The sequence below is a fragment of the Uranotaenia lowii genome, chromosome 1 (genome assembly GCF_029784155.1).
Source record: "Uranotaenia lowii strain MFRU-FL chromosome 1, ASM2978415v1, whole genome shotgun sequence".
Lineage (NCBI taxonomy): Eukaryota > Metazoa > Arthropoda > Insecta > Diptera > Culicidae > Uranotaenia > Uranotaenia lowii.
Window position 1 is genome coordinate 152,337,998 of NC_073691.1, and position 27,456 is coordinate 152,365,453.

The window sequence follows — 27,456 nt, forward strand, 5'->3', positions numbered from 1 at the left end:
ATGTATCTCGCCTATGTTTATGCAATCTAAGCTGAGCTGCATATAATCATTCTCTGTGATATTATTTCCATGAATTCAGAGCTGAAAAATCCTGATTTTTTTTCTTCGTGGTGTCCTGATTTTTGACAAAACCACCTGGCACCCCTGGTATATCGTCTCCTGTATTTGCATATATCTCGCGTGAGCTTTCATTACGTCGAATGAAACAAAAACACCGAACCGAGAAAAACGCTTCTTAAATTTGAAGAGTGTTTTTCAAATCCTATTTTTATTTCTTCGCCGATAACTCTTCAAAAAATACGCAATATTCATGGAAACTAATTGTGTCAGGTATTCCACATTATGAATTTAATTTTTTGCAATTTTTAGAGCTGTTTTTTGATTATATAGGAACATACGACATATTCAAACATAAATCGTTCATACGTCTGAACACATTCGTCGTTTGGAGGGGAAATTTGTTTCATTCGTCCCTTTTCTTTCGTCCTTTGATTCGTTCAACTTGCACTTACGCCCAAATGTTTCTGATGCAAATACTATGGGAAATTTTCAATTTTCTCGGCGTAGTGGCTGTTTAATAAGTGAAATATCTAGTGTAGCGGTAAACTGGTGAGTAAATGCATAATGAAATATGTGAATCGGGTGCGCCATCGGTCAAACCAGCTCGCTGCTGCTGATCAGCTTTCTGTTGCCGATCAGCTGGTGGGGAAATTTGTCTCATTCGTCCTTTGATTCGTTCAACTTGCACTTACGCCCAAATGTTTCTGAGGGAATTACCGGTAAATTTTCAGTTTTCTCGGCATAGTGAATGTTTACTTAGTGGAGTTGTCGAGTGTAGCGGTAAATTTATTAGTGAATGCGTAATAAAAGTGTGAATCGGGTGATTGGGGCTGGTAAAGTGTCAAAAATAAAACCTAAAAAAAAAAGGGTGATTGGGTGACTAACAGCAGCAGGCTGCTGCCGATCAGCCTGCTACTGTTAGTTATTAGTTTTGCTGCTACTGCTGCTGTTCGGTTTCTTTTCCTTGCTGCATTATTTTACAGCGTTCGAAAGCCTGCATGAGTATCGATTTAAGAACGCTTGAAAACAAGAATCTGAAATAATATTCATTGCCAGGTTGATATTCTGATAACCTCTACCTGTATACACTTGTTTGCTCATGGAATCCATAGCGAATGTGCTAGGTTTTTCTTCCTCTGCACATTCGCCGTTTGGAAGAAGGGACGTAAGCAACATTGAAATTGGCAATCAAGGTTTTGTTTCATTCGTCATTTTGAAAGTCTTAAATTGTATATATTAAAAGGGTTAAAATTGATTGTTTTATCAATCACATAAGTAGATAATGTTATAATAAAGCTTTTTTAGTGAATATCTCAGTTTTTCAAATTTTGTTTCATTCGACGTAATGAAAGCTCACGCGAGATATGCAAGACTTCAAAGCTTTTGAATGCCTTTGATGAGGAAATGGGCGAGGATTTCAATAACTGATAAAAATGTGAATCGCTTAAACCTGACATACTCAACCCGCTGAAGCAGATTGTTGCGCCGCTCGAGTTCGCATTGACCGCGTTCGGCAATTCGCATCGCATTACTCTCACTATATCATCGGCCTATATAATATATTATAATTTATAATGAAAGCTCACGCGAGAATTTTTCATAAATTTCATAAATAAATTCCGAAGAAATCTTATGACGTCACAAAAATTTCGACCGACCTGTGTGCATAAAGTGTTGGTGGGCTTTGCGCAATTTTTGACGTTTCTCCGCGACAGATTCAGCGCTGCCAACATTCCGGCAATCGAGAAGAGGGAACCGAAAAAAAATAAAAGAAAAAAGTCCGAAGACGGCTGCTAGAAGAACAACTTTTTGATGTGTGCTAGCTACCGAGAGGAAGGAAATAATTTTCTTTTGGGAAAATCGGATCTAATCCGTTCGGGAGATTGCGTTCCGCCGGTTTTATGTGTTTGGTCGGGTAAGTGTACCCGGTACGGTCATTTTGGTGGTGCAAACGGCGCGGGTGTTGCATTTTTTCGAGCTACAAGATTGAATTGAAAAAAAAAACGACGGGGAAAGCGGCGACGTCGTCGGTGGGAAAAAATCGCGACGACGGCAATAAGAAACTCATATTAATACGAAAAGGGGCCAAAACTTGGTGAAAAGTGGTGGTGGCCCCACGGTTTTTTAAGGGTGACTGGTGCAGGAAAAGATGTCTTCGATCCTGCCCCGTGGAGAGGAAGCCAAGACGGCTGCCGCAGGTTTGTTAGAGCTGCAGCAATCCGCCACTGAAGAACGGGGAGGGGTGGCAGCAGGTTCTGTCAGTTCCGGAAGCGGTAGCAACAACAGTGATAAAGATGTCTACTTTTGGCAACGATCGCTGGAAGCACTGGCTCAAAAAGTAATCGTTGGCGATACGGCTGTCGCTTTGAAAGCTTCCGCTAGGGAACAGGCTGATCGGGAAGCGATGCACGAACTTCCGGAAAGTGATCAGCAGCAGGATGTTGGTGTTAATAGTGGGCCGACGACGACGCCTCCGGAAGACGGAGCTGGTAGTTCTTCGGTGGGTGACCAAGAGGATGTGGCCTTGGAGCAGGGACAGCAGCAGCAGCAACAACAACAACAGCACGACAGCAATCTCTTCCGATTGAGCTGCTGCTGCCAGGCCTGTCTCGGCTACAGGGAAACCATCATCCAACTTTTCGTCGAAGATTTCGAGTACAACACCCTCTGGGAACGGTTGCAGTTGCTGATCAAGAAGTTTTACGACTTCATACCGGAGTGAGTATCGACCGGAGAATGGTTTTCCGATTATTTTTTTTACCTTCCTAAGTACCTTCATTACTTTCGGGTCTCTAGCTAGGCAATTCATAACATTCCTTCCATCATAGGCCCCTCATTTGTGCAAAAGGACAGCAACAGAAGAAAAAAATGTATAGTCGCAATTTGGTCCGACTGTGTTGCCAATTTGTTTGTAAACATTATCAAAGCTTCTCTTCTATCAGTCGTTCATTTTATTTTTACTTGTAGGATTAGAAAAAAAAAACAACCTGTTTGGGTTTTATACAAGCAATTACATTAAACAAAAATAATTAATAAATCCAAAAAACAACAAACTCGTTAGAAAAAAATAACTTTCATACACCTACCGAAAAATTTAAAACTAGAATTTGTTTTTGTGAAGAGATTTTTAATTTAACAGATTCATGAATTATATCGATCCCTGAAGATCTAAATATTTTTTTTAATGAAATCACATGACATGTGAGATAAAATAATATTATACCGTTTTTTTTTTTTTCACCTGGAGGCAAACTAGAGGCAACCTAGGTTCGCTCTAACTGCTGTCATCGTGCTCATTTATTGCTCGAGAGGCAACCTAGGTTCGCTCGAAAAACGTACGGAGTCGCCCCGAGAAGAAAGTCAGTTTTGCGAGAAGTTCACCAATACTCTCAACGTTGTTGTCAAAACATTAAACAGCTGTTTTGGCTGAAAGCAAAACAGTTGAAAAAATGAACGGGAAAATGATTATTGCCGCGATTTTGAACCTCTCAGCCAAGCAAAATCGTACTACCTGCTGTCCAGTGCAATCCGGACACAAAATAAGGCAATCCGGATGTGAAGAACCGAGTGAAGAAATCCAGAAGGGAGAACGAAATGACAGCTGCATGTAAACATTGCGCTCGTTCTCACGCACACCTACGTATGGAATAACTCGAAATCCGAAACTCGTTTTTTTATTCTGACGGTTCCAGAGCCAAATCCGGAATCAAAAAAAAAAAAATACGCCATTAGATATATATTTTATGATGTTAACTGACTTATTTGCAGCTGTTTCTAAAACTGAAATTTTTCTACACAATCTATCAATTATATCACAATCATACAAGCTGTCCTAGAAGACTTCAAAATCACACAATATCTATGTTCACTACAGTTGACCGACCATGTCTGGGAGAAAAGTACAACCAAGACTTTGGAATGCAAGAATTGCTTTGGGCATTGGAACGACGCGGAGGTAGCTCCACTGGTCAAGACAACGTTGGATATCCCCTACTATAAAAAATGCAGATACCATCCAAACGGGCACTCCTCGAGCTCTACAACCGAATATGGACTTCGGGTCAATTTCCGCAATCTTGGCGACAGGGTGTTGTTATTTTTGCGCCGGTCAAGGAGTTGACACCCACCTGGCTCAGCTTGAAAACCTCATAAAGTTTAACGATTCAGAACACATAGAACTTGTTTCACTTGATATTTCCAAAGCGTTTGACACAACGAACAGGGTACAACTTCTAGAAACTCTGAAAAAATGGAAAATTAAAGGTCGCCTATTAAATGTTTTGTGTAGTTACCTACAAAACAGAACCTTTAGGGTATCTGCCAATGGATCGCTCTCAAGCCCGCGAACAGCAGAAAATGGAGTTCCTCAAGGATCAACACTATCCGTAACACTGTTTTTAGTAGCCATGCAACCGCTGTTCGACGTCATTCCAGAAAACATTGATCCTTCTTTATGCAGATGATGTGCTTCTCATTGCAAAAGGTACAGACAAGTCCAAAATCCGCCAACAGGTGAGGGCAGCTGTCAACGCTGTCTTAAAGTGGACAAAAAACGTAGGTTTCACAATATCGGCTCCTAAATCCAAACTGATACACATTTGTGGCATCAAACATCGTAAGCGCAGTCGACCTATTAAGCTTTATAATGAACCTATACCTCAAGTAAGGACATTAAAGATTCTGGGTGTGCTACTGGATTCCAAATTGCTATTTCGCCAGCACTTTGCAGGTGTTAAGCAGAGCTGTGCAAATCGTATCAGGATTTTGAAAATACTTGGATACAAGCTGAAACGAAGTCATCGAAAGACTCTTCTTCAGGTTGGCAACTCATTGATTACCTCCAAACTTATGTATGTGGTTGGTCTAACCAGTTGCAATATCGATCTTATGGATGAAATGTTTTCTCCCGTTTACAACGAAGTTATAAGACTATCTTCTGGTGCTTTCTGCTCGAGTCCTGTTGAGTCCTTATTAGCTGAATCTGGTTGCTTACCATTTCGGCTTCTACTAACACAAAGATTAGCACAATTAGGAATTCGATTAATTGATAAAGGTATCGAACGGTATTCATCTGTTATCGATAGATCTAGGCATATTTTCCAGTCAATCACCAACTCTGCTGTACCAAACATCTATCCAGTAGCAAGACTATCTGACCGTTTATGGCACGATAAAAAGCCGAAAATTGACAAAACTCTACGTAAGAGCATCAAAGCAGGTAGTCATCGATCAGTTGTACTCCCGAAGTTTAACGAGTTTATAGCCAATAGATATTTAGGCCATGAACATATTTACACAGACGGTTCCAAACATGCCAATAAGTCGGGAGCTGGAATCTACACATCGCCAAGGAAAATCAGCCGTGTTCTACCAGGTGATTGCAGCATTTTCTCTGCTGAAGTGTATGCTTTGAACGTTGCTGCTCTGATTTTAACCGACTCAGCAAGCTGTTTAGATGCACTTCTAAAAGGAAATTCGAAACATCCGTGGATTCAATCACTGGAGAATCTTTTTATAGATAAAAACATAACCTTCACTTGGGTACCAGGTCATGTCGGAATACCCGGCAATGAAGGAACAGATAAACGTGCAAATATTGCACGCGAAAGCTCCACATCATCTGTTGACTCCAGAATTCCAGCTCAAGACGCTGTAAGATCCATAAAAGCTATCATATAGATGACTTGGAAACATCGATGGCATTTAAACCAATCATTCCTAAGACAACATAAATATGCACCAATAAAATACGTAGACCGAAAATGTCCTTCAGACCAGCGCGTTCTTACAAGATTACGCATCGGGCACACTAGGCTGACACACGCCCACTTGTTTGATAGAAGTCCTGCTCCAGTATGCCAGTTCTGCGGTGTACGAACTACTGTCCAGCACATTTTGACGGATTGCCACGGGTATAAAGAAGCTCGAGAAGAATACAACATAAATGGAACACTCTGTTGTGGTATGAGCCTACTTGGTTGAATGATTCGACTGAATCAAAGCAATCGAAAGATTCCTTTTAATTCAACCAACCAACCGTGGTTGAATTAAAAGGAATCTTTCGATTGCTTTGATTCAGATAAATGGAACAGTTTATGAAGTTTTAAAAAACGAAGACTTGCATGAAAAGTCACTCATAAAATATTTATAGAAATGTAAAATCTATGAAACATTGTGAAAAGATAACTAGCTAGACACGAATGCCATAATGATGGTAAAGTCAATGAATATTTAAAGAAGGTAGTGTCGAGGCAGCCCTGCTTTAGTATTAGTACACACTGCGACGTCACAATCACGAAAAATCTGTTAATTTACTAGGAAATTTGTCTTTTTCGTTGATTATTTGAAGAATTTGCTGGAAATGTTCCACTTTTAATACCTGTTATTCTAGAAGGATTCTTGTTCTTCAAGCTTGGTACGAAAAAAGTTGGATTTTCAAGTAATTTTTGTATGAAATAGACTATCGAAGTTCGAAAAAATGGTGGATTTTCCCTACTCAAATTTGCAAAACTTTAAAATTAGTTCAAATTCTTCCATGAAAATGATCAAGTCAGTGCCGTTTAAGATCCTTATTACAAAAAAGTTATCAAAAAACAAACTTTTTTTTAATGCAAACTTTAAAGGACCACACTGTAAATTTTTGCCTCGATTTTCAGCAAAAAAAATTGCTGGAAACGTTCAGCAATCCAAATTTTTGCTGGAAACCAGCAATCGATTTTCGAATTGCTGGATTTTTCAGCATTCGGTTATGTGCTTGTCATTTTTGCTGAAAAATCAGCAATCGGTTTTCAAATTGCTGGACTTTCCAGTAATTGATCTAGTTTGCTGGAAAATCAGCAATCGAGTTGTCAATTTGGAGTTTGTTTTTGTTTCGTGCACACAAAATTTTCGAGGCCGGAATTTAGCAAAACTTTGCTCAAATTTGACCAGCTAGAAACTTAGCAATCAATTTAGCAATATTTTTTAACTAAAATTTTAGCAAACGAGAAAAAAAGTTAGCCGCCACTGTTTTTACTCAAATTTTTAGTAAAAACCGGAGAAAAAGATTGCCCGGATCCGTAATTTAATGTTTTGTTATTTTTTCTATGGAGAATCAGGGGAATTTTTGATTATTGAGTAGAATACACAAATTTCATTCACTTATAATTTATTTTTAACATTTAAAAAAAAATCACACTTTTTGTAAAACGGAAATTCCGATTCAGGGAACGCACCTACTGGCTAGCGAAATCCCATGCCATCTTCATCAAAGGTACAGCACCGGGGTGTTTGCCGGATGCAGCTTGTTTCCAGTTGTGGTCCTTCTTTATTGCCGTTGCGGGTTTCGTGTTGCAGTTTTAACCTGGTAAAAAAAAACAAACACAAATTTTAAATTTAAAAATTGAACAATTTGAACATTTTAAGATCGGACCTTACCTGTAAGCATCCGGTGTCGATTCAGATACCATTTAGTCGTGGAGTTGGCCACCACAAGAACCACCAGCAACGAACAACCGGAACCGCTCTTAATCGCGACAGCTTTTTATTTTCTTCCAAATTGGCGCGGCGGCTGGTGTCTGTGAACAAAGCGGCTGAAAAACCTTTGTTTTACTAAAATCAAGTAAAATGACCTTTTGTATTACTAAAATCAAGTAAATTTAACTTTTTGCTAACTCAACAGTAAAAAAATATTTTTGCTAACGGAAAGTAACAGCGAAATTTTGCTAAGTGGAGCCCCGAAAGTTTTGTGTGTGGGCTGAAGTAAGGTGAGATTCTATTTTACGAATTTAGGTTGAATTAATATAATTATTTTATTTTCCTCTATATTCTAGCAACCAGGCATCAAGTCAAGCGTAAGTTTTTATTGTACAGGTAGATATTCCATAGAAGATACTAATCAAAACTATTTTTACAGGTAGCGGATGATCAACACTGCGGCACAAACCGGCCACCCCAGAGCCGGTTTTAGAAAGTTGTAAAAAAAAGTTTTTTTTTAAATAAATAAATCCCTTATTGAAAATGGGAGAAAATAATTGTTTTTATTGCTTATTATATGCACAGCCAATATTGAACTGTAATTTTGAATTGAAATATAAATTTCATACTAAATACTGCCGGTTGTGTTGAAAGAAATAGCTGGTTTCCAGCAATCTTGATTGCTGATTTTCCAGCAATTTGAATTGCTGGAAACCAGCATTAACGTTTGCTGTTTTTTCCAGCAATTGAAATTGCTGGAAATTTTGCTGGAAAGTCAGCGGGACAAAAACCAGCAAAATTTTGCTGGTTTCCAGCACAAAAAAATTTGCTGTGCAGAAAATTTCATAACATAGTGAAATAGAGGTCTTACAACACAATCAAAATGAAATTGGAATTCATTTTCATTCTAAAACATGTTTTTCTTTGAAATTTCTGCCATTCGCATATAAATTTTCGATACATTCGTTTTTGTGACGTCACAAAAAAAATCCAATATGGCTCTCGACACTACCTTATTTAAATATTCCTTGTGGTAAAGTGTCAAAAATAAAACCAAAAAAAAAATCACAATCATACTTCGAGTTTGTTACGGACTCTCCGTAACAACTGGGAGTACAAAGTATCGGGAAGTAAAGGCAAAGTAAGAAATATATTTTGAATTGTATACTTCTTAGATAAAGTAGGATAAGTATATCAACTCCCAGGTCCTTCGCCCTCCATTCCTATCCCTCTGAAGCTGACAGCATAATTCGGCGAAAAACTCGGGCAGTACAACTGGCAACGCTGTTGGAAATTTGACGTTTCCACGAGAGAGGAGAGAAAGAGCCCGGCAAGATTGAGTGGCGTGAAAGGTTAGCTGGTGGGTCGAGAACGAAGCCACGAGAATTTTGTCTTTGTCGTCGTCCGAGAGCAGACGTTTTTCCCCGTGCACCCAGCTCCGTGGAACAGTCAACCCACGTGCTCAGGAGGTTCTCCAGACTGACCGTCAACTAAAGTCTGCGTTTCGGAAGTGCCCTTAGCTCTCGATTATTGGCTTCCTGGCAATTCCGCACATCCGGTCCTGATAGCCGCCAGGGGTTGTTAGGGGGCGGACCAAGGGTCCGATAAATCCGGTTCTGCTAGCTGTGACCGGGCGCCTTGGCATTCGGTGCTTCCACGTCAAGGAACGACCAAGAACCTCGGGGACCGAGCCTAGGAGCCTCTGGCCGCCACCGAGCTACACTGGTGGCCGCCCTGGTGCAAGACGTCATCCACGTGCCAGCTATTTTCAAGGGGCACCCGCGCGGCACCCAACACCCGCCGGGGATACCCACCGCCGTGGACAAGAGCAAATGAAACGACCAGGCCTATCGTCTATCGAAGTCATCACGCTGGACCCAACAGCCGGCTATCCTCTGGTTTCCGTCGCTACGCACGCTCACACAACCGCAAGTATAAACCTCCTAAAATTGTCGTACGTGTTCCGCCAAGGGCCCCAACGTTCCTGAACGGCCGCATCGTCCCTTTTCCCCTTCCCTAACAAAAATGTGACCCAATAAATAACCCCTAAAATGTACATCAACGTGTTATCAATGCATGCCCGAAAACCCCGATTCATTGGCCTCCCTGTTTCGCTGCACCCTACTTCAGAATTGTGAATTCGCCTCAGGTAAGAGAAGCCGACCCTGTGTATAACGACGACTGAGCTAGCCATCGTTACAAGTTAAGTATTTTTGCTAGAACGAAGTCTTCCTCTCGTTTTTCGAATGATTTTTAATCAGTTGTTGAGTGCTAAAATTGTCTATAGCTATTATAGTTTTATAACAAATTCGTTTAATAACAAATGTTGCACAACACTTACAAATAAGTATTTTAAAACTTGCCAAACGAGTATGGCCGAGTTCCTTCAACCAATTCGGGGATGTTTTCAGTTGCAGGTCATGTCCTGACCTGAATAGAAAAAAGCTGCTAAGCACGATATAAATATCCGGATACCACCTAGCTGTCAAACAACTTCATGGGATTTGGATTGCCATGGTGGTGTATCGATACCTACTGTGCTAGTTTGACTACCTCGGCTACCGTATCTCGACTGTAGAAACAACATCGACGTTCGATTCGTTGATCATTGCATCGGGATACTTCTCCTGATGTACACCTCCGGTTCTGCCTCAGAACTTGACTTCAGGACACATCAACAGCTGGTGAAACCTCTGTCTGAATTCTCCAGCAATAGCAAACAGTTTCTCATGAAATCGAAAAGCACAGACAGTAACGGTGGTAACGGTATCAGTAGGCCTTGACCTTTGAGGAGGGAAGAGTGGCGCGCCATCCAACCGCGCATCTGCGCCCAGATAACCCAGACTTTACTAGGTTTACGTGGATGTCGAACTTTTCCTATGGGCGAATACCATCGGTTACGTTTGATATGAGTGACTGCTTTAGCATATAACTGGGGCAGACTGGAACCAGGTTTTCTTCCGGATCTAGGCAGATCCTTCAAGGACAACTCGCTACCATATTTGCGATGATATTTTCGAGCTTGTGTGGTGTACTTTGAAACCCCCTTTTCAGTGCATCAAGTGTGCAGAACTTTCTCTCTACACACAAAAATTTCGGGGCTCCACTTAGCAAAATTTCGCTGTTACTTTCCGTTAGCAAAAATATTTTTTTACTGTTGAGTTAGCAAAAAGTTGAATTTACTTGATTTTAGTAATACAAAAGGTCATTTTACTTGATTTTAGTAAAACAAAGGTTTTTCAGCCGCTTTGTTCACAGACACCAGCCGCCGCGCCAATTTGGAGGAAAATAAAAAGCTGTCGCGATTAAGAGCGGTTCCGGTTGTTCGTTGCTGGTGGTTCTTGTGGTGGCCAACTCCACGACTAAATGGTATCTGAATCGACACCGGATGCTTACAGGTAAGGTCCGATCTTAAAATGTTCAGATTGTCCAATTTTTAAATTTAAAATTTGTGTGTTTGTTTTTTTTTTACCAGGTTAAAACTGCAACACGAAACCCGCAACGGCAATAAAGAAGGACCACAACTGGAAACGAGCTGCATCCGGCAAACACCCCGGTGCTGTACCTTTGATGAAGATGGCATGGGATTTCGCTAGCCAGTAGGTGCGTTCCCTGAATCGGAATTTCCGTTTTACAAAAAGTGTGATTTTTTTTAAATGTTAAAAATAAATTATAAGTGAATGAAATTTGTGTATTCTACTCAATAATCAAACATTCCCCTGATTCTCCATAGAAAAAATAACAAAACATTAAATTACGGATCCGGGCAATCTTTTTCTCCGGTTTTTGCTAAAAATTTGAGTAAAAAAAGTGGCGGCTAACTTTTTTTCTCGTTTGCTAAAATTTTAGTTAAAAAATATTGCTAAATTGATTGCTAAGTTTCTAGCTGGTCAAATTTGAGCAAAATTTTGCTAAATTCCGGCCTCGAAAATTTTGTGTGTACACACAAAACTTTCGGGGCTCCACACACAAAAATTTCGGGGCTCCACTTAGCAAAATTTCGCTGTTACTTTCCGTTAGCAAAAATATTTTTTTACTGTTGAGTTAGCAAAAAGTTGAATTTACTTGATTTTAGTAATACAAAAGGTCATTTTACTTGATTTTAGTAAAACAAAGGTTTTTCAGCCGCTTTGTTCACAGACACCAGCCGCCGCGCCAATTTGGAGGAAAATAAAAAGCTGTCGCGATTAAGAGCGGTTCCGGTTGTTCGTTGCTGGTGGTTCTTGTGGTGGCCAACTCCACGACTAAATGGTATCTGAATCGACACCGGATGCTTACAGGTAAGGTCCGATCTTAAAATGTTCAGATTGTCCAATTTTTAAATTTAAAATTTGTGTGTTTGTTTTTTTTTTACCAGGTTAAAACTGCAACACGAAACCCGCAACGGCAATAAAGAAGGACCACAACTGGAAACGAGCTGCATCCGGCAAACACCCCGGTGCTGTACCTTTGATGAAGATGGCATGGGATTTCGCTAGCCAGTAGGTGCGTTCCCTGAATCGGAATTTCCGTTTTACAAAAAGTGTGATTTTTTTTAAATGTTAAAAATAAATTATAAGTGAATGAAATTTGTGTATTCTACTCAATAATCAAACATTCCCCTGATTCTCCATAGAAAAAATAACAAAACATTAAATTACGGATCCGGGCAATCTTTTTCTCCGGTTTTTGCTAAAAATTTGAGTAAAAAAAGTGGCGGCTAACTTTTTTTCTCGTTTGCTAAAATTTTAGTTAAAAAATATTGCTAAATTGATTGCTAAGTTTCTAGCTGGTCAAATTTGAGCAAAATTTTGCTAAATTCCGGCCTCGAAAATTTTGTGTGCACTTAGCAAAATTTCGCTGTTACTTTCCGTTAGCAAAAATATTTTTTTACTGTTGAGTTAGCAGAAAGCTAAATTTACTTGATTTTAGCAATAAAATAGTGCATTTTGCTTGATTTTAGTAAAATGAAGGTTTTATAGCCGCTATGTGCACAGTCAGCAGCCGTCGCGCCGGTTGGAGGAAAAATAACTAACTGACACGATTGCGCGCGCTTCCGAAAGTTCGATGCTAGTCGTTCTATAGAGTGGTGGCTAAGTTAAAAACAAAATACTAGCCAAATCTACACCGGATGCGTACAGGTAAGGGCCGATTATGAATTGTACAGATTTATCAATTTTTAAATTCAAAATTGTTTGTTTGTTTTTCTTTCTACCAGGTTACAACTGAAACAAGAAACCCGCAACTGTTCCGCGGAAATGAAGGGAACCACAACTGAAATTTGAACGAGCTGCTAGCCGGCACACTCCGGCGCATTCGTTGACGAAGATGGCTTGGCATTTCGCTCGCCGGAAGATGCGTTCTCAGGATCAAAACTTCCGTTGTAGGAAAAGTGTGAAATGAAATTCAAAAAAATGTGTGAAATAAATTGAAAGTAAAGGAAAATTTGTGTATTCTATTTCATAAGCAATCATTCTCACTGATTCTCCAGAAAAAAAAAACTATAAATTTTGAAATTTCAGATCCGGGCAATCTTTTCCTCCGGTTTTTGCTAAAAATTTTAGCAAAAATTTCGGCGGCTAACTTTTTTTCTCGTTTGCTAAAAATATAGTTAAAAAATATTGCTAAATTGATTGCTAAGTTTCTAGCTGGTCAAATTTGAGCAAAATTTTGCTAAATTCCGGCCTCGAAAGTTTTGTGTGTAGTTTCAAGATCAATACGAACCATAGCAATGCCTCCAGTGCAGATGAAGGAGTCGATTTTGACGCTTCTGTTATTGGAAGACATGCTTCCCTGTTGTTTCTTGTAGAGTTTTCTGCCACTAAACAAGAGTCGCGTAGGATAATCTGGGTCTCGATAGTGCTGTATAGATCCATGAGATCATATCCGGCTTAAATCCCCATGATTTTCCAAAAGGCTTGTTGCATACCCAAAACGAAGAAAGAGATTTCGAGATAGCGTATTCTAAATGTGCGTTCCAGTTAAGCTTTTTGTCAAGTATTATACCAAAAAATTTAACTTGAGTTGCTAGTGATAAGGTAAGTTAAGCTAAGTTATTTTATATTAACCTTTCTTTTTGTTGTAAATGGAATTATTGTGGTCTTTGAGAGATTTATATTAAGACCTCCCTGTTTACACCATTTGAGACAATAGTTTAAAGCATTTTGCATCCTGTTACCAACAGTGCAGTCAAATTTACCTCGTACAATGACTACTCTATCATCTGCAAAACCGACCACTTCAAAGCCTAGTTCAGTCAAGCTTTTAAGGAGATCATCTACAACCAGTATCCACAACATAGGCGATAGTACTCCTCCTTGGGGGTAGCCTCTTGTTGTTTTCACTGTCAATGATGTGTCTACTAGATTGGCTGTAATTCTTCGATTGCTCAGCATTGCCTGAATCCACTTTATAACACTTTCATCGAATTCACGGGATATCATCGCTATTCAAATTGAATTATGAGAGGCGTTTAAACGCTCCTTCGATATCGAGGAAGGCGCAGTTCTATCATTTACGGGCAACAACTTTTTCGAAACAAGTCGATCGATTGGCTACTGTCCTCGGCGTTTTCACATTATCAAATGCTTATCTTAGTTTCATCAGTTATCATATCATATAATTTATACAAGTAGTTAAAATGGAGATGAAAATTTCGTAAAATCTATAAACTGTTTTTTTTTTCATCCCCAGGCAAGATGATTCGGTTTTGTATCGACGTTACATGAAGCTGATGGAAAAGTCATCGCTCAAGTGGCTCACCGACGGGCGGATCAACACCAAGAAAAATATCCAAATTTCGCTCGGTTCCAATCTGCCGCTGTCCAATGAGATGACCTTTATTCTGGTTTTTAGCATGCTCTACACCCGGGATCCGCACCAGCTGTTCGAGCTGCTCTGCCTGCAGCTCCGGTCGATCGTGAAAGCCTACAGCCAGGGACTGGACGATCTGATTCAGGAAACGAGTGATGGCGAGTTGCAGTACAACCCGACGGATCTGCTCAATTACATTTTGGATGGTTACGACAAGTTGTGCAACTCGGCCAAGGCACTGTCCCCTCTGCTGTTTGAACTGCAACGGGGACACTTGCAGCAATTTTCCTTGACCTGGTGTCTCATCAACAAGCGCATGTTTCAACGGTACGTGTATTTCGAGGTGCAGAAAGTGATCCCGGAATGTATTCTGAAGTTGAAGGAACTATTGTTCGACGAAGAATACAAATCGATGGTGTTTCGTTTCATCCAGTTTGATGACGACATGAACTCGACCTCCCAAATTTGGCGAGACGTGTGGTCGTTGTTGCACGACTATCACAAGGCCCGGGATGATTCTGCCCGCAGGAAGCGGATCAGTTCAGCCCATTCCCTCATGGTTGCGGTCAAGGAGTCGGAGTTCAATTTCGTTACGGATGTTCAGCGGCAGCGGGATCGACCAATTGTCGAGTGGCTGGCGCTCGAAAATCGCTATCTTGTTTGGGAGTTTGTAGTGCATAGTCTCAAATCTCGCTGGATTGCCTGTGTCAATCCCAGGTTAACGGCTTCCATCGAAAACGTCCAGTGTCGAAAGTGTAACTTTGCATTGGCTACCCATTATATGTAAGCTTGTTTTTCTTGGTTTAGCTAAGGAAGGTTATTCTAATGTTTTTTTTTCTTTTCATTTTAGTGGATGTGATTGTCGTACGTGTTTGATTGCCGGTGGAACTTGTCTGGGAATACTGAAAGAGCAGTTATATTGTGCTAAATGTTCTTTCTTCAAAAAGCTTGATCGGGATTATTTAGATTATATTGGAGAATTTTTCAATAAACCTCTGAACGAGCGGCTTGAGAAAAAGCTCAACGGTATGACAACACCTTCAATTTCGGGATCTTCCTCAAGTTCTACCACTGACATTGCAGTTCCGTCTGAAGCATCCGAGTCTGAATCCCAAGGAGATAGACCGGCGTCCGCCCCTGGTGCTACCGCTAATAATAATTCAGATGGTTCATCGTCGAAGGATGCGGCAGTTGCGAGTTCAAGCGAACCAACGCAAAACACTGCATTGACCGATAAATCTGGGATCTATCATATATCATGGGCTATTTTCAAACATCTACCAGATAGGTGTTGCTACACCTGGACAACCCTGGAACCGAAAAGGTTTTGCATTTTCCAAGGGGAACCCTGTAGGATCAACGCATGTCGTGTAGCGATCAATATTATCGCTATGCTTTACCCATTAAATTTATCTAAATTTTTGATCAAATCGTATCATCCGTTGAAGGAAGAGGAGCGACGGAAAATGGCAGAAAACTGGAATATTGATGTGAAAAATTTCATGCAGCGTTTCTGTGATGATATCAATAAACGCTGGCGAACGGAGATGTCGGATCGCATTCATCCGTTGCATTTTCTAGATCTGCTCTGGGAATCGGACGATTCGGAATCCTCGCTACTGAGCGATATGGCATCAGCTTTCGCCGAATGGTTTCTGATCGATTTTCAATTTCCACAACGTAACGTCATCTACCAGTATTTTACCAAGTTTTTCCTTGTCAAGGGTACGGATATCGAATTCGACATGAAATGTTTCGAAACCGTTAGTGGTTCTCGACTGTTCAACTGGAGCACACCGACTTCTCCGTTGCGACAGATGATTGAAGACGATATGCAAAGCAAATTGCTCGGGGTCAACTGGAGCTCGATCATACCAGAGGAAGCCTTGGCTGCTATCAATGGGGAAGATTTTGCGAGCGGCCAAAGCGATTGTAGCAGTCTTGTGGTGGCAACTGCCAGTGGCAGTAATAGTTCTATCGGCAGCGGTTCAGCGACGATGGCAGCCGCCGTCATTGAACCTTTGGTAAAGTTCTGCAGCGAGGACGGTACCATTTGTAACGACTGCAAAGATTGCTTTGCTGATTCGGTCACAAAGTCGGAAATTTTTGAAAAGGAAATCAAAAAACCACTGGTGGAAGCGCTGAAACTGGCTGCTAGCAATAAGTAGGTTTTATGAACTTTATTTTTTTTTTAGAAAATAAAAATCTTTATTGTTTGTTCAATTTCAGAATACTCGAAACGGAACTTAAGTCACTACAAAAGGAACACAGCATGTTGAAGGATATGGTCCGCGATTTGGAGCAAATTCACGAACAAAAGCACAGCATAGCGCAGCAATGCGTAGGCATCAACAGCGCGGCAAACATTCTTTGCAATAGTAATGCTAGTTCCATAGGTAACAAGCTCGTTGCCGCTATCACGAATAGCAAAAGCATAGAAATATCTTTGTCGAAGTCAGTTTCAACTAACAATACTAAACCGACGACTCCAGCTTCGATATTGCCAGCAGCTGCCGCCATGTTGAAACCTTCTAACAGCTCAAATGCACCGATTGTCGTCACCAAATCTAGCGCTATCAGTCCGGCCAAGGCGTTGCTGAATCAGGCAACCAATGCATTACCCAAAAATGGGCCCATAGGGCAACAACCTCAACCGACAGCTAGTAAGATAAATCCTGCAGCAGCAGCAGTTCTATCTCAACAGCAACATCCCTCGCCCAATGGTTCCAAGTTATTAGCTACTAAAGCTCCGGGTAGCAACGGCGCCACTCTGTCTAAAGCAATGCAAAATTCAAGCGTCGCAATGACACCGGGCACCGCAACGCAATCGGTTACGGGTAAAGTTAGTTCCAAGGGTACCAGTACGCATCCGGCTTCGGCCAATAATGGTGCAGCTCCCATTGCTTCGCCCTCTACCAGTTCGAATGGAGTGGCGGCTGCTGCGGCTGCGGCAGTGTCCAGCTGTAATCCGCATCAACCGCATCACCCGATTCAGTCTAAGGAGGAGCACAAGAGGACCTGTCACCGAGGTGGTGGTGGCGGTGCTGCCGCTGCTGCCGGCATGATCGGTGCAGGCGAAAAGAGTGGAGACGGTTCCTGCGTTTGCTACTACTGCACCCTGTTCGGACAGAGCGTTTGTTTGGTAAGCTTCGGGGTGAATTCCGTTTCTTTTTACCATAGTATCGACTTAACTAGAGCATGCTTATGTATTAGAAGCGCCATCTCGTATCGAATCGCGGAACTTACTGAATAATTTATTCAGATATTTATCAAAATAAGGAAACACTTCGAATTGCTTTTAACACCGAATAAAATAAACTATCGGGTCCTTGCAATCTTGAAAATCAATATATTTGTCGGTGTTGGTGACTGAAATGAACTTTTTAAACAAAAAAAATTGGTTGTATGGTTCATTCATCGATACTTTGATTGTAGTTTGGAAGAAAATCCTTTCGGTAGATATAACAATTTTTCGCGAATGATTTTCTGAATTCATACATCTTTGTGTTCCAGGTTTGTTTGTTGAAAAAGATACCTATTATTTTTTCTATCTAGATTTGTAACGATATTTTCAACTTTTCCGACGATTACTGTCAAAAGTTTATTTTATTTGTGTGAAATATTAGCCTATCATTTAAGAATTGTTGCCACAAAGTGACATATACCACAACTTGTCACCCCCATGCTACTTTTTATCTTTACCTCATAGGATTGCCTTTCATTCCTACACATTCGGTATAACAGTTTTGTGATTTAGGTAGAGGTCCTTCTGCACAGACAGGTATCAGTAAAGCTTCTCATGTTTGGGTTTCTGTTTAAAAAATTGAGCTTCTGGTTAAATATGGTAAATTAAACGTTAAATCTATCGAAATTAAAACATTGAAATCAAATTAATCATACTCTAATCATGGTTTCGTTATTTTTCAGGAGTGCAACCATAATCAACGAACGAACGAAACGCGAGATCGACTGAGGAAAAAAATCAAACAATTGCAAAGTAACAAAGACAACCAACAGCTCAAGTCGTTAAACTTGAAAAACATCAAGATCCCTCCCGGGGGGCTGCTGAAAAAGATTAACACCAACAAAAGCAACTCTACGAATGTTGTTACCGGCGCAACTGTTCCGACATCTTTGACGACTTCCGCTGGCCCTATCCCACCCAGTTCGGTTGCTGCTAGCATCACGAAGGAATCGATCACCTCCAAGGTGGAAGCGATGAAGAACAGCAACTTTAAACCGAGCACGGCCGGTGCCAATCTGGCTGCGGCAGTGTCAGCAGCCGCTAAAATACCCATGGTGCAAAATCCTTCGCTAGTGGCCGCCGCCAAGGCTGCTAAACTATCGGAATCGTCAATTATGAAACCTCGCGAGGGCCACCTGATTCCAAGGGCGGCTGAAACTGTTAATGCTGGACCAGTTCCGTTAGTTAAAAAGCTCATTCCGGCACCACCCCCACCACCCACGATGGCAGAACAATCGCTGGACGATATTGTACGATACATTGAGGGTGATGATGGGGACGACAAACAATCTGGAGGTGGCAAAAAGACGGGCAAGAAAACCAAACAAAAACATAAGAAGCAGGAACTGAAGAAAATCTTCGAGCTGGGAAAACTAAGCGGACAGTTTTGGGATCTGGAGGAACAGCGGGCTCAGAAGCGGATGCAGTTCCAGCAGAATTTAAAGAAGAAGGACAAAAAACAGCTACTGGAGGACATTAAAGCGTTCGAAATCAAAAAATTACAACTCCAAACGGACATTAACTCGTTGGTTTCCAGCATCCGGAACATCAATCCAGAATTTCACTTCAATGTCGATGGGATGAACGATCCAACGAAAGAAAACAAAGATACTGGTAAGTATATTGACGTTGTAAAAGCGGATTGAGTTTACCTTTTTGATTTTGGACTTGTTTTTGCGTTTGAATGTCTGTAACCACATAATTTCATAATATTCAAAACTTTTTCAAAAACAGTTTACACTCTGTAAAAAAAGGTTCCAAGTCACTGTCAAGTGTATTAAATCGACTTTTTTTAAATTGTTTTAAGGAGCCTCGAAAGCTGCACCACGAAAACCAGAAGCCACAAAGGAACCTCCGGTGCCACAGAAAGTACCCAATAAGCTGCAGCAAAACATAAATTTGATACAGCAACAACAGCAAAAGGAGCGACAGCCAAACTCACAGCAACAACAGCCGCCCAAGGCATCCAGTTTGTCTCCGCAGGACAATGTAAACGTAGACCCGGCCCGCCGAATGGTCACTATCAAGCGAACGTTCCTCTCGCAGTCCGAGCCGCAGGTCACCGTTACGGCCAAGGGTGCGTCACCGGAGCAGGATCAGCTGCTCTACACTTTTGTCAATGGGCAGCTAATATCGCCTGCCTCGGAAACGAGCCCGGTTAGCAGTAGGCAACAGCAGAAGGCTCAACAACAACAACAACAAGGGACACCGCGGCAGAGTGCACAACAACAGCAACAAATGCAACAACAGCTCAAAATGAAGATGGCTTTGAACGATGCGAGGCAGTTGAGTGAGATGTTTTCCAAGAACCAGATAGTTACTGGGGACACGGACATATGGATTACGGAAAAGTTGTTGAAGTTGAGTTTGAAGGAGCAATCGCAGCAGCAACAGGCACAATCGATGCGAGAAATCGATGAATTGATGCAGAAAATACAGGCTCAGAGCATCGGAGGGATTGGGGCTAGCAATTCGAAGGATCGCAAAAAGAAGGAGGATGTGGTTTCATTAATCAACAAACTGACCGACAAGTTGACGCACATTAGAAATAAAGCTAAAAATTCTATGAGCGAAGCTCAGGCCAAAGCAGCGGCACAAATGTTGAATAAAATCGTTAACAAATTGGAACTGGAAATGGACGATCCAGAGGAAGAAACAGCCGGTAGCAAACAAAAGAAGACGAAGAAAAAGAAGAAGGAGAAACGGAACGAAGAAATCGACGAAATTGATGAAATTGTAGCTCGGTTGGACGGTTTGGATGTTGGAAGTGGTTCCAAGAAGTCAGAAAGAAATATAGGGAAAAATTTGAATCGCAAGCTAAGCAAAGATTCGGTAAGTTCTACTGGAAGCTCACAAAAGGTCAAGGATGTGAAAGAACAGAAATCCAAAGAAAAGGGTAAACCAGAACCAGTAAAAGAGAAAAAGTCCGAGGTTAAAGAAGTGGTGGAAACTAAGAAAAAAGTCATTCGCAAGAAAAATGATGGTTTTATTGATCCAGAGTTTGATAACAATGCATTCAAATTGCTTAACCTGGATGACAGTGGTTCGGAGGAAGAAATCGAAGTTGAGGATGTTGTTGGAGGTGATAAAGAAACTGAGGATGTTGCGGTTGTGGATCGATTAACCAGGCGAACTCCTTCTCCGGAACCAGTGCCAGTGGTTGAAACGCCTCGACCAATGACTCCTCCGGAACCAGTTTCCGTTCCGACAGTACCTTCCAAAAAACCTAACAAGAAGAAGCCGGAGAAAATCAAAGAAATTACCCCGCCACCGGTAAAGGAGACTGAATTGCAGAAAAACAAAGAAAATGCTTCTCCAACACCAGTTTCTGTTACACAAAAGAAAATCAAAAACATTCAAAATACCTCCAACAACAGTCAAAGCAGTAATAAGAAAACCCCTTCTCCAAGTATTGTTCAACCTACAGAGAAACCAACCATAGATGATGCAAACCTCTCCAAACGTCAAAAGAAACTGCTCAAACAGCAACAGGAACAAACCAAAAATGTACTACAATCTTCGTTAAAGAAGCAACAACAATACTCAAACACTCAGCAGTCGCAACCTACTAATCCATCAAACCGACAAATAGATAAAGCCGTTAAAACGGCCAAATCATCATCCAGTAACAACAGTGACCGACAACCACGTTCCAGAGCTACCACTAGTGCGGACACTACACTTGAACTGATAAACGAATCGAAGCAAACGAAAAATACTTCCACCTTCGGCACCCCATCGAAAATCCCCAACACTTTCCCACCCGGGGATACTTCTTTCGGGGCCAGCATAATGGATCAGCTGAGCCGCGGAATACGAGTCGAGGGTCTTCAACTGCCGCCCGGTATAACTTTGACACGGGTCGACCCTGCCCAAGCTGAAGTTATTAAAGCCAAACGAGAATCGATAAAGAAGATCTGCGAACCCATGAAAACGGTCCAACCGGAACAGCCTAAGATGCCGCCTCACACGATGATGATGTCGGGTGGGGGGCCCTCGGTCGGAGCACCTCCCGGTATGTTCATGATGAACCCTATGATGGGAGGGCCGCCACAGATGATGGGCGCTGCTCCTGGAGCACAGGACGCCGTCATCATGGTTGACACCAACAAACTTCAGGGCAGCAACGAAGGGGATAAAAAATCCGGCAAAAAGAAAAATCGCAAAAATAAGAGCAAGAATAAAAGTGATTCGTCCAACAAAGATGGTGCTGGCATTCCAAACCACCATCAGAAATCTGGCGAACGGAACGTTAAAAATCAAAAATCTAACGGAAACAAGATTGTTACATTGCGCAATCCCATGTTCCAGGGAGCTCCTTCTTCCAGGGTTCCCTCAAACGACCCGTCCAACAGCGGCAACAGTGGTCCCAATAATGGGTTCGATCCGCAACAGGCGACCATCTTCAAGAATGACAATGGCATGTACACCATTCGGAATCCGGCCCTGCACCAGGCCTTGTCCGGTGCCGCGCCGGCCTCCAACAGTGGCTTCCGACCATTCAACACCAACTATCTGCTGGAGAATGGACTGCTCCCGCCGGGCGGGACGGCGACCGTTACGGCGGTCAACTATTTACAGCAGCAGCAACAGGCCAAGGAGTACAACGCGTTGCTCAACGATGGTCCTAGCAGCATAAATTCGGTATGTAACATTTTGCTTTGCTATATTGTTTCGTATAACGGGTGTTCAGTGAAACTTAAACACTGTTCACTTAAAAATGAGAATAATTTTAACATGTTTCTGTAAAAAAAAGTTACCTAACTTTCTTACTCTATACACCCGGTTGTCTTCGGGCAAGCAACACAATATCAGCTACTCAATTGTCGAAGGATTCCACGGCAATCAAGATCTCATCCATTACGATGAGGAAAAGTAGCGGGATAAATTACATCCTTGCTTCACACCGGCGGTTATCGGGATGGGATCGAACAAGATACCGTCATGCAGGACATTGCACGAAAATGCCTTCTCTGGAACTTCTCTCCGCCTAATGGCAGCCCAGAGATGTTTTCAGGTCGAATTCTTTTTTTTCGGAATCAACAAACACCCTCAGAAGAGAGTTCTGGGGTTCGGTAATTTGTTTCAGTATTGTTAGTAACGTGATGTGATCCACACATGATCATCCAGGTCGGAACCCAGCTTGTTGCCGTGTAGTGTCAATCTATTCCTAGATCTTGTTTAGAACCACTTTGAAGGGTGCTTTGAGGGTTGTACATATCCAAGTTACCTGCCTCATTCTGTCAGGTCTCCTTTCTTCAGGGCTTTCACTAGGAAACTCTGCATATAGGCGGTTGCGAATGTTGTATTATCCCAAATATCGTCAGAAGATGTAACATTTGTGCTTTGAGCCCGAATACAATAAATTCCAGTCGCTCCGTTAGATTTCTCGTCTTTGCTTGCCGTGTTTGCTTTCAGTCAGCGAGGGCGTTTCCGATTTGATGCCAGTAATGCGACTTACTGTTGGCGCTTCGAACTGCGGGTTCTGTTTGTTGGCCATCGATATTCGTGGATCGAAAGCCATGCGCGGAATGCTCAGTCCAACATGGCTGATCTGTTTGACCTTTCAATATCTGAACGGCTCAGTTTTTCAGGTCTTTCAGTAATATTCTAGATTTACTTCTTACACCACTAAGCCGGCAAGAAATGTCGTACGACTATTTCTCGCTATTCGGCTAGGGAGTTTTTCCCGGCTCTCTTGTCTTGTCTACAAGCTCGTTTTACAGTCTTTTTCAGTAACGCGTATCAGCCTGGCGGCTAATTCCCACTTTCGCCTTTTCCGATAATCGACCATCCTGCAGGTTTTATACTTTTCCTCCATATATTTAACCGGGAGTACCATGGCTCGTCGGATAAGGCGTTCTTCGACTCAACCACCGTTCTTCGACTGTTCCGTGTGTCGCCATGCTCCGGATTCAGGCTATCTTCGACTTATCATCTCTAGATTCTACAACCCACGAAAGTCGTACCGATATCCGACTCTCGCACCATTGGGCAAGGTGATGGTCTGATGCGCTCAATTTCTTGCGGATCACGAACGCTTCTTTTGCATTGTCTGCTGATACAGTTAAGGTCAATTTGACCTTCGGTTCGTACGTTCCTAGGGAATCCATAGAGCAGTTCTCTCAATGAGAAAAAAAATGCTTTTTTTTATAGAAAGATATTAAATCATTCTTATTCGACGTGAACACCGGTTAAAATTTACGTTTTTTAAAAATCTAATTGAATATTTCCAATCCTACATACAGAAACCCTTCTCGGCCACAGTGGAACCTCCCAGGAAATGTAACTCCGCCATCGGTAGTGAGATGAAGAAACAGAAGCAACAATCCCATCATAATCCGTGGCATCAGATGAACGGAGGGGGAACTAGCGGAAATGGAACTTCCCATGCAGGAAATGATCCATTCAACTCGCTCGGCTCCAGCCAGCGAAGCTATTCACCTTTCGAGAGTTTACAGTATGGTCTCAGTGGCAACCAGGAGTACATTGGCGATCAGGGATCACCGGCCGGCTACTTCCCGATAAATTCGCCGTCCACAGTGAGCGCGATTGGCTCGGAAAGATCACATGCCAGGGCGCAGGCTGCCGCCGCTTTATCCGTGGGCAGCGATGCCAACTGTAGAAGCCGTTTGTTCGGAACAAATGGTCCGAGTTCACTGGGGGGATCCAGTAGCGGTGGACATTGTTGTGACGACTCTCCGACATCGTCTTACTTCGACAGTTTACACGGAACAGGTTCCAATCACAAGTATGACGATATGTCGTTTTTACAAAATCTGCAACCGGGTCAGCGATTGAATAGCGAGGTAATGTTCATGGTGTTCTAATGCAATCCATTATCTTAATTTTCGTGCTTTCTATTCTAGGTCACAATTCACAATATCAACGAGTCCAAATTTCTCCGCCAGCAGGGACAGTCTCTTCCCAATGATATCGAAATCACGCGGATACCGGGACCAGGAAGCTCGGCGACTGGTTACAACAGCCATTCGGCTCCCGGTCCCCAAACGCCGGTTTCATCCCAGCAGCACCGGCTTCTAATGTCCCCGGTCAGTTCTTCGCCTTTGGGCGGCATGCTAGGCAATGAGCATCTTGCTTCGCTGGCCGTGGGCCTACCCAGCACCGGTGGTGGAAACGTCGGAGCGGTGGACCCTAAAATGTATACCCAGAACTACCAGTCTCAACAAATGCATCTGCAGCAGCAACTAACTCAGCAGATGCAGCAACTTCAGCTGCAAGCGATCGGTCGTCCGCAGCAGCAGCAACTTATCGGAGAGTTCGGAGGTCAGTAACAGGGAACCCCCTAATACCATTTTCCCATATATATTAAAAAATTTTCGTGATAAGATTCGGTTTAATTTCTTTGAGTTCGATTTTTTACTGTTTGAATTGTACAAATATCACGCTTGCTTTTTACCAGTTCTCTATTGTGAATGAAGCAAAAGAATACGCCCAACTTCAGCACCATCCCTGTATTATTTCAGTTTGTGTTGATAACTATGAAATAAAACATCAACTAATGACGAAAAAAATGTATGATTTGTTTTACCGTACGTTGGTACATGAAGGTAATCCCAAAGGAAATTCCCCGACAGTAAACATCTCGCACATTATATTTCAGAAACAGTTTTTACAAAATTCACATCATTGAAATAATGAAAATAAATTGATAAAAGTGTGGCAGAAACTTTAAACTTCTTGAAGACGATCCAAAAAGTAAAATTAAAAAAAACTCGTTTTTTTATCCTTTTGGGGAAACCCAATTGTAAAAAGGGTAACAAAAACTGGGTCTCACATTACATTTAAGCGGGTTTAAGGTGGAGCCCAAAATAAATTTGGATGACTGTTTTTATTGCATATACAGAGTGATGAGGCAATGCTATTCAAATCTAGTGCATGAGGCTTCGTTTTACTATAGGTGTCTAGTGGACGATAACGTTTCATCTTTCTTTCCCTCGAATAGAGAACAACATATTCGCCCCGAATCAGATGGTTAACCTGAACGAGTTGGAATCGGAGGAACGGGACATCGAAGCGTTCAAACGGTTTAACTACTACTTCGATCCACCGAAGGACAAAACGAAAATCAATCTCAACGTTAAGGAGCTAGTAGGTAACAGTAAGAAGACGTCGTCAACCATCGGAAGCGGTTCCCCGATCAGCCACCAAGGTTCCCAGGTACCAACCGAGGGGGGTTCAATTAAAAGCAACAACGACAGCAGCAATAGCAGTGTCTGCAACGATCTTAATTTGGGAGGCGTCAGTATTACCGAGGACATTCAACCGATTCGGCCGCAAGCACCGATTGGAACTCCTTCCCAGAAGGTGCATCATCAGCATCATCACCCTCAGCAGCAGATGACCCCGCCGGCAACTTCAACAACGACCACGGTAGTTGGGAGCGGTATTTCCGGGGTGCTGTATCCTGCAAACTCGGATAGTCCGGCTTCATCGGCTTCCCTATTCGACGGGATATCTTCATCGATGAGCAGCCACGCGCACTCCTGTGATGATCTGTACAACGATTTGTTGAGCAGTGGTACAGCTGGAGGAGCAGTTGGTGGAAACTTGGGGTTAAATCTAAACTTGAATTTTACCCATCTACAACAGTCCAACTCTGATCCGATAGCATACGACAGTGTAGGAAGCACCAACTTTGGTATCATTGGCACTTCTGGTAATGCTGCTAGTTTAGGAAGCGTCATTGTTGCGGGTTCGTCGTCTAATAACGCTCCAGTTACTAACCCTTCGGCAAGCGAAATGCCTCAGAGCCTCATCAGCAATTGAGCGCTAAATGCTTACCAATCCAATCAAACCCATTGATTACACAAGTGTGAAAAAGAAGAGAGCCACGCAAGCAATACCATTAGTAACTAAACAGTAGTAGGGCACAAAATACACCATTCAAAACGACTCAAAGTTGCCTTCGAAACGGAAGTGCCATACGATTCTTAGTTCCTTCTAGCAAAGATTTCTAGTTGAGCTAGTTAAAAAACAGAAAAATAATCTATTTGTGGACGCATGACGTTCCAGATCTGTTTCAGAAACAGAAATTACAACCAAAACTGCCACTTAAAATTTGCGAATGGTATCTGTAGGAATCTTGTCCAACTAGAAAAAAGATTCAACGCAAATGTTTCGAGAGAATCCCAAACCAAAACCAAACGAATGCTTCACTGCGCTGTATGTTGCCTACTAGCTTATTGATTCATTCGTTTGAGAGCGCATCGTTGTTCTGGAAGAACTACGCATCAACGAATCGTAGAGTTTCAGGCACTATGTAGCGGACGCGCACGTGCTGGATAACGCATCATGCCTCCAGCTAACTGTGCAGCTTCGATTGTGTGATACCCAATAGACATTGTATCTATCTATCTCAAAAATAGGCTTGTTCTTGTGCTTGGATAGGTGGAAATCAGATAGCAAAAAATGCTATGTAGGAGTTGTTTCGTTTTATTTCCCTTTTGTTTGTTCAGCTTCCTTTGAGTGAGGTTTTTCTATTCCGTGTTTTATTGCTGCACTGATGCTTCCAGAAAGCACACGGCTTTTAGGTGACGTGTTTTTGTATTTCGTTCCGTATTATACTGATAAATAAAACTTTCCACATCTTGAATGTTTATCGACGAACGACGTTTGTCACTTTAGAAAGACAGTACGAGCTTCCAAGTAGACGGAAAACACTGTTGCCACATTTCCTAGCCATTCAAATCACTATCACTAAAACAAACAGAACGCTAGAATGCCCGCGGAAAATGTTAAAAATTTGAAGGAAAAAGCTCGAAAGCGTCTCCATTTCACAGCGTTTTGGAGGACACTTAACTAACGAACATTGTAATGTTGCTCTTATTATATTGTAAATATATACATATATTCCTTACAATTAAAAATGAGAACAAAAATAA

General features: G+C 41.9%; 1 protein-coding gene across 1 annotated transcript; it reads left to right on the forward strand.

Annotated features, from left to right (window-relative positions):
• The first annotated feature begins 1,836 nt into the window (after window positions 1-1,836).
• On the forward strand, window positions 1,837-27,456 carry LOC129740536 (uncharacterized). The gene is made up of 9 exons (XM_055732242.1): window positions 1,837-2,778; window positions 14,188-15,090; window positions 15,158-16,471; window positions 16,537-17,449; window positions 18,235-19,165; window positions 19,359-22,195; window positions 23,800-24,360; window positions 24,421-24,838; window positions 25,518-27,456. Exons 1-9 carry the CDS (start codon window positions 2,210-2,212, stop codon window positions 26,339-26,341), a joined length of 9,270 nt encoding a protein of 3,089 aa, XP_055588217.1. The 5' UTR covers window positions 1,837-2,209; the 3' UTR covers window positions 26,342-27,456.

Coding starts and splice junctions, on each gene's coding strand:
- LOC129740536 (XM_055732242.1), top strand. CDS start 2,210: ATGTCTTCGATCCTGCCCCGTGGAGAGGAAGCCAAGACGGCTGCCGCA. Junction 2,779..14,187: donor TTTTACGACTTCATACCGGA/GTGAGTATCGAC, acceptor TTTCATCCCCAG/GCAAGATGATTCGGTTTTGT. Junction 15,091..15,157: donor GCATTGGCTACCCATTATAT/GTAAGCTTGTTT, acceptor TTTTCATTTTAG/TGGATGTGATTGTCGTACGT.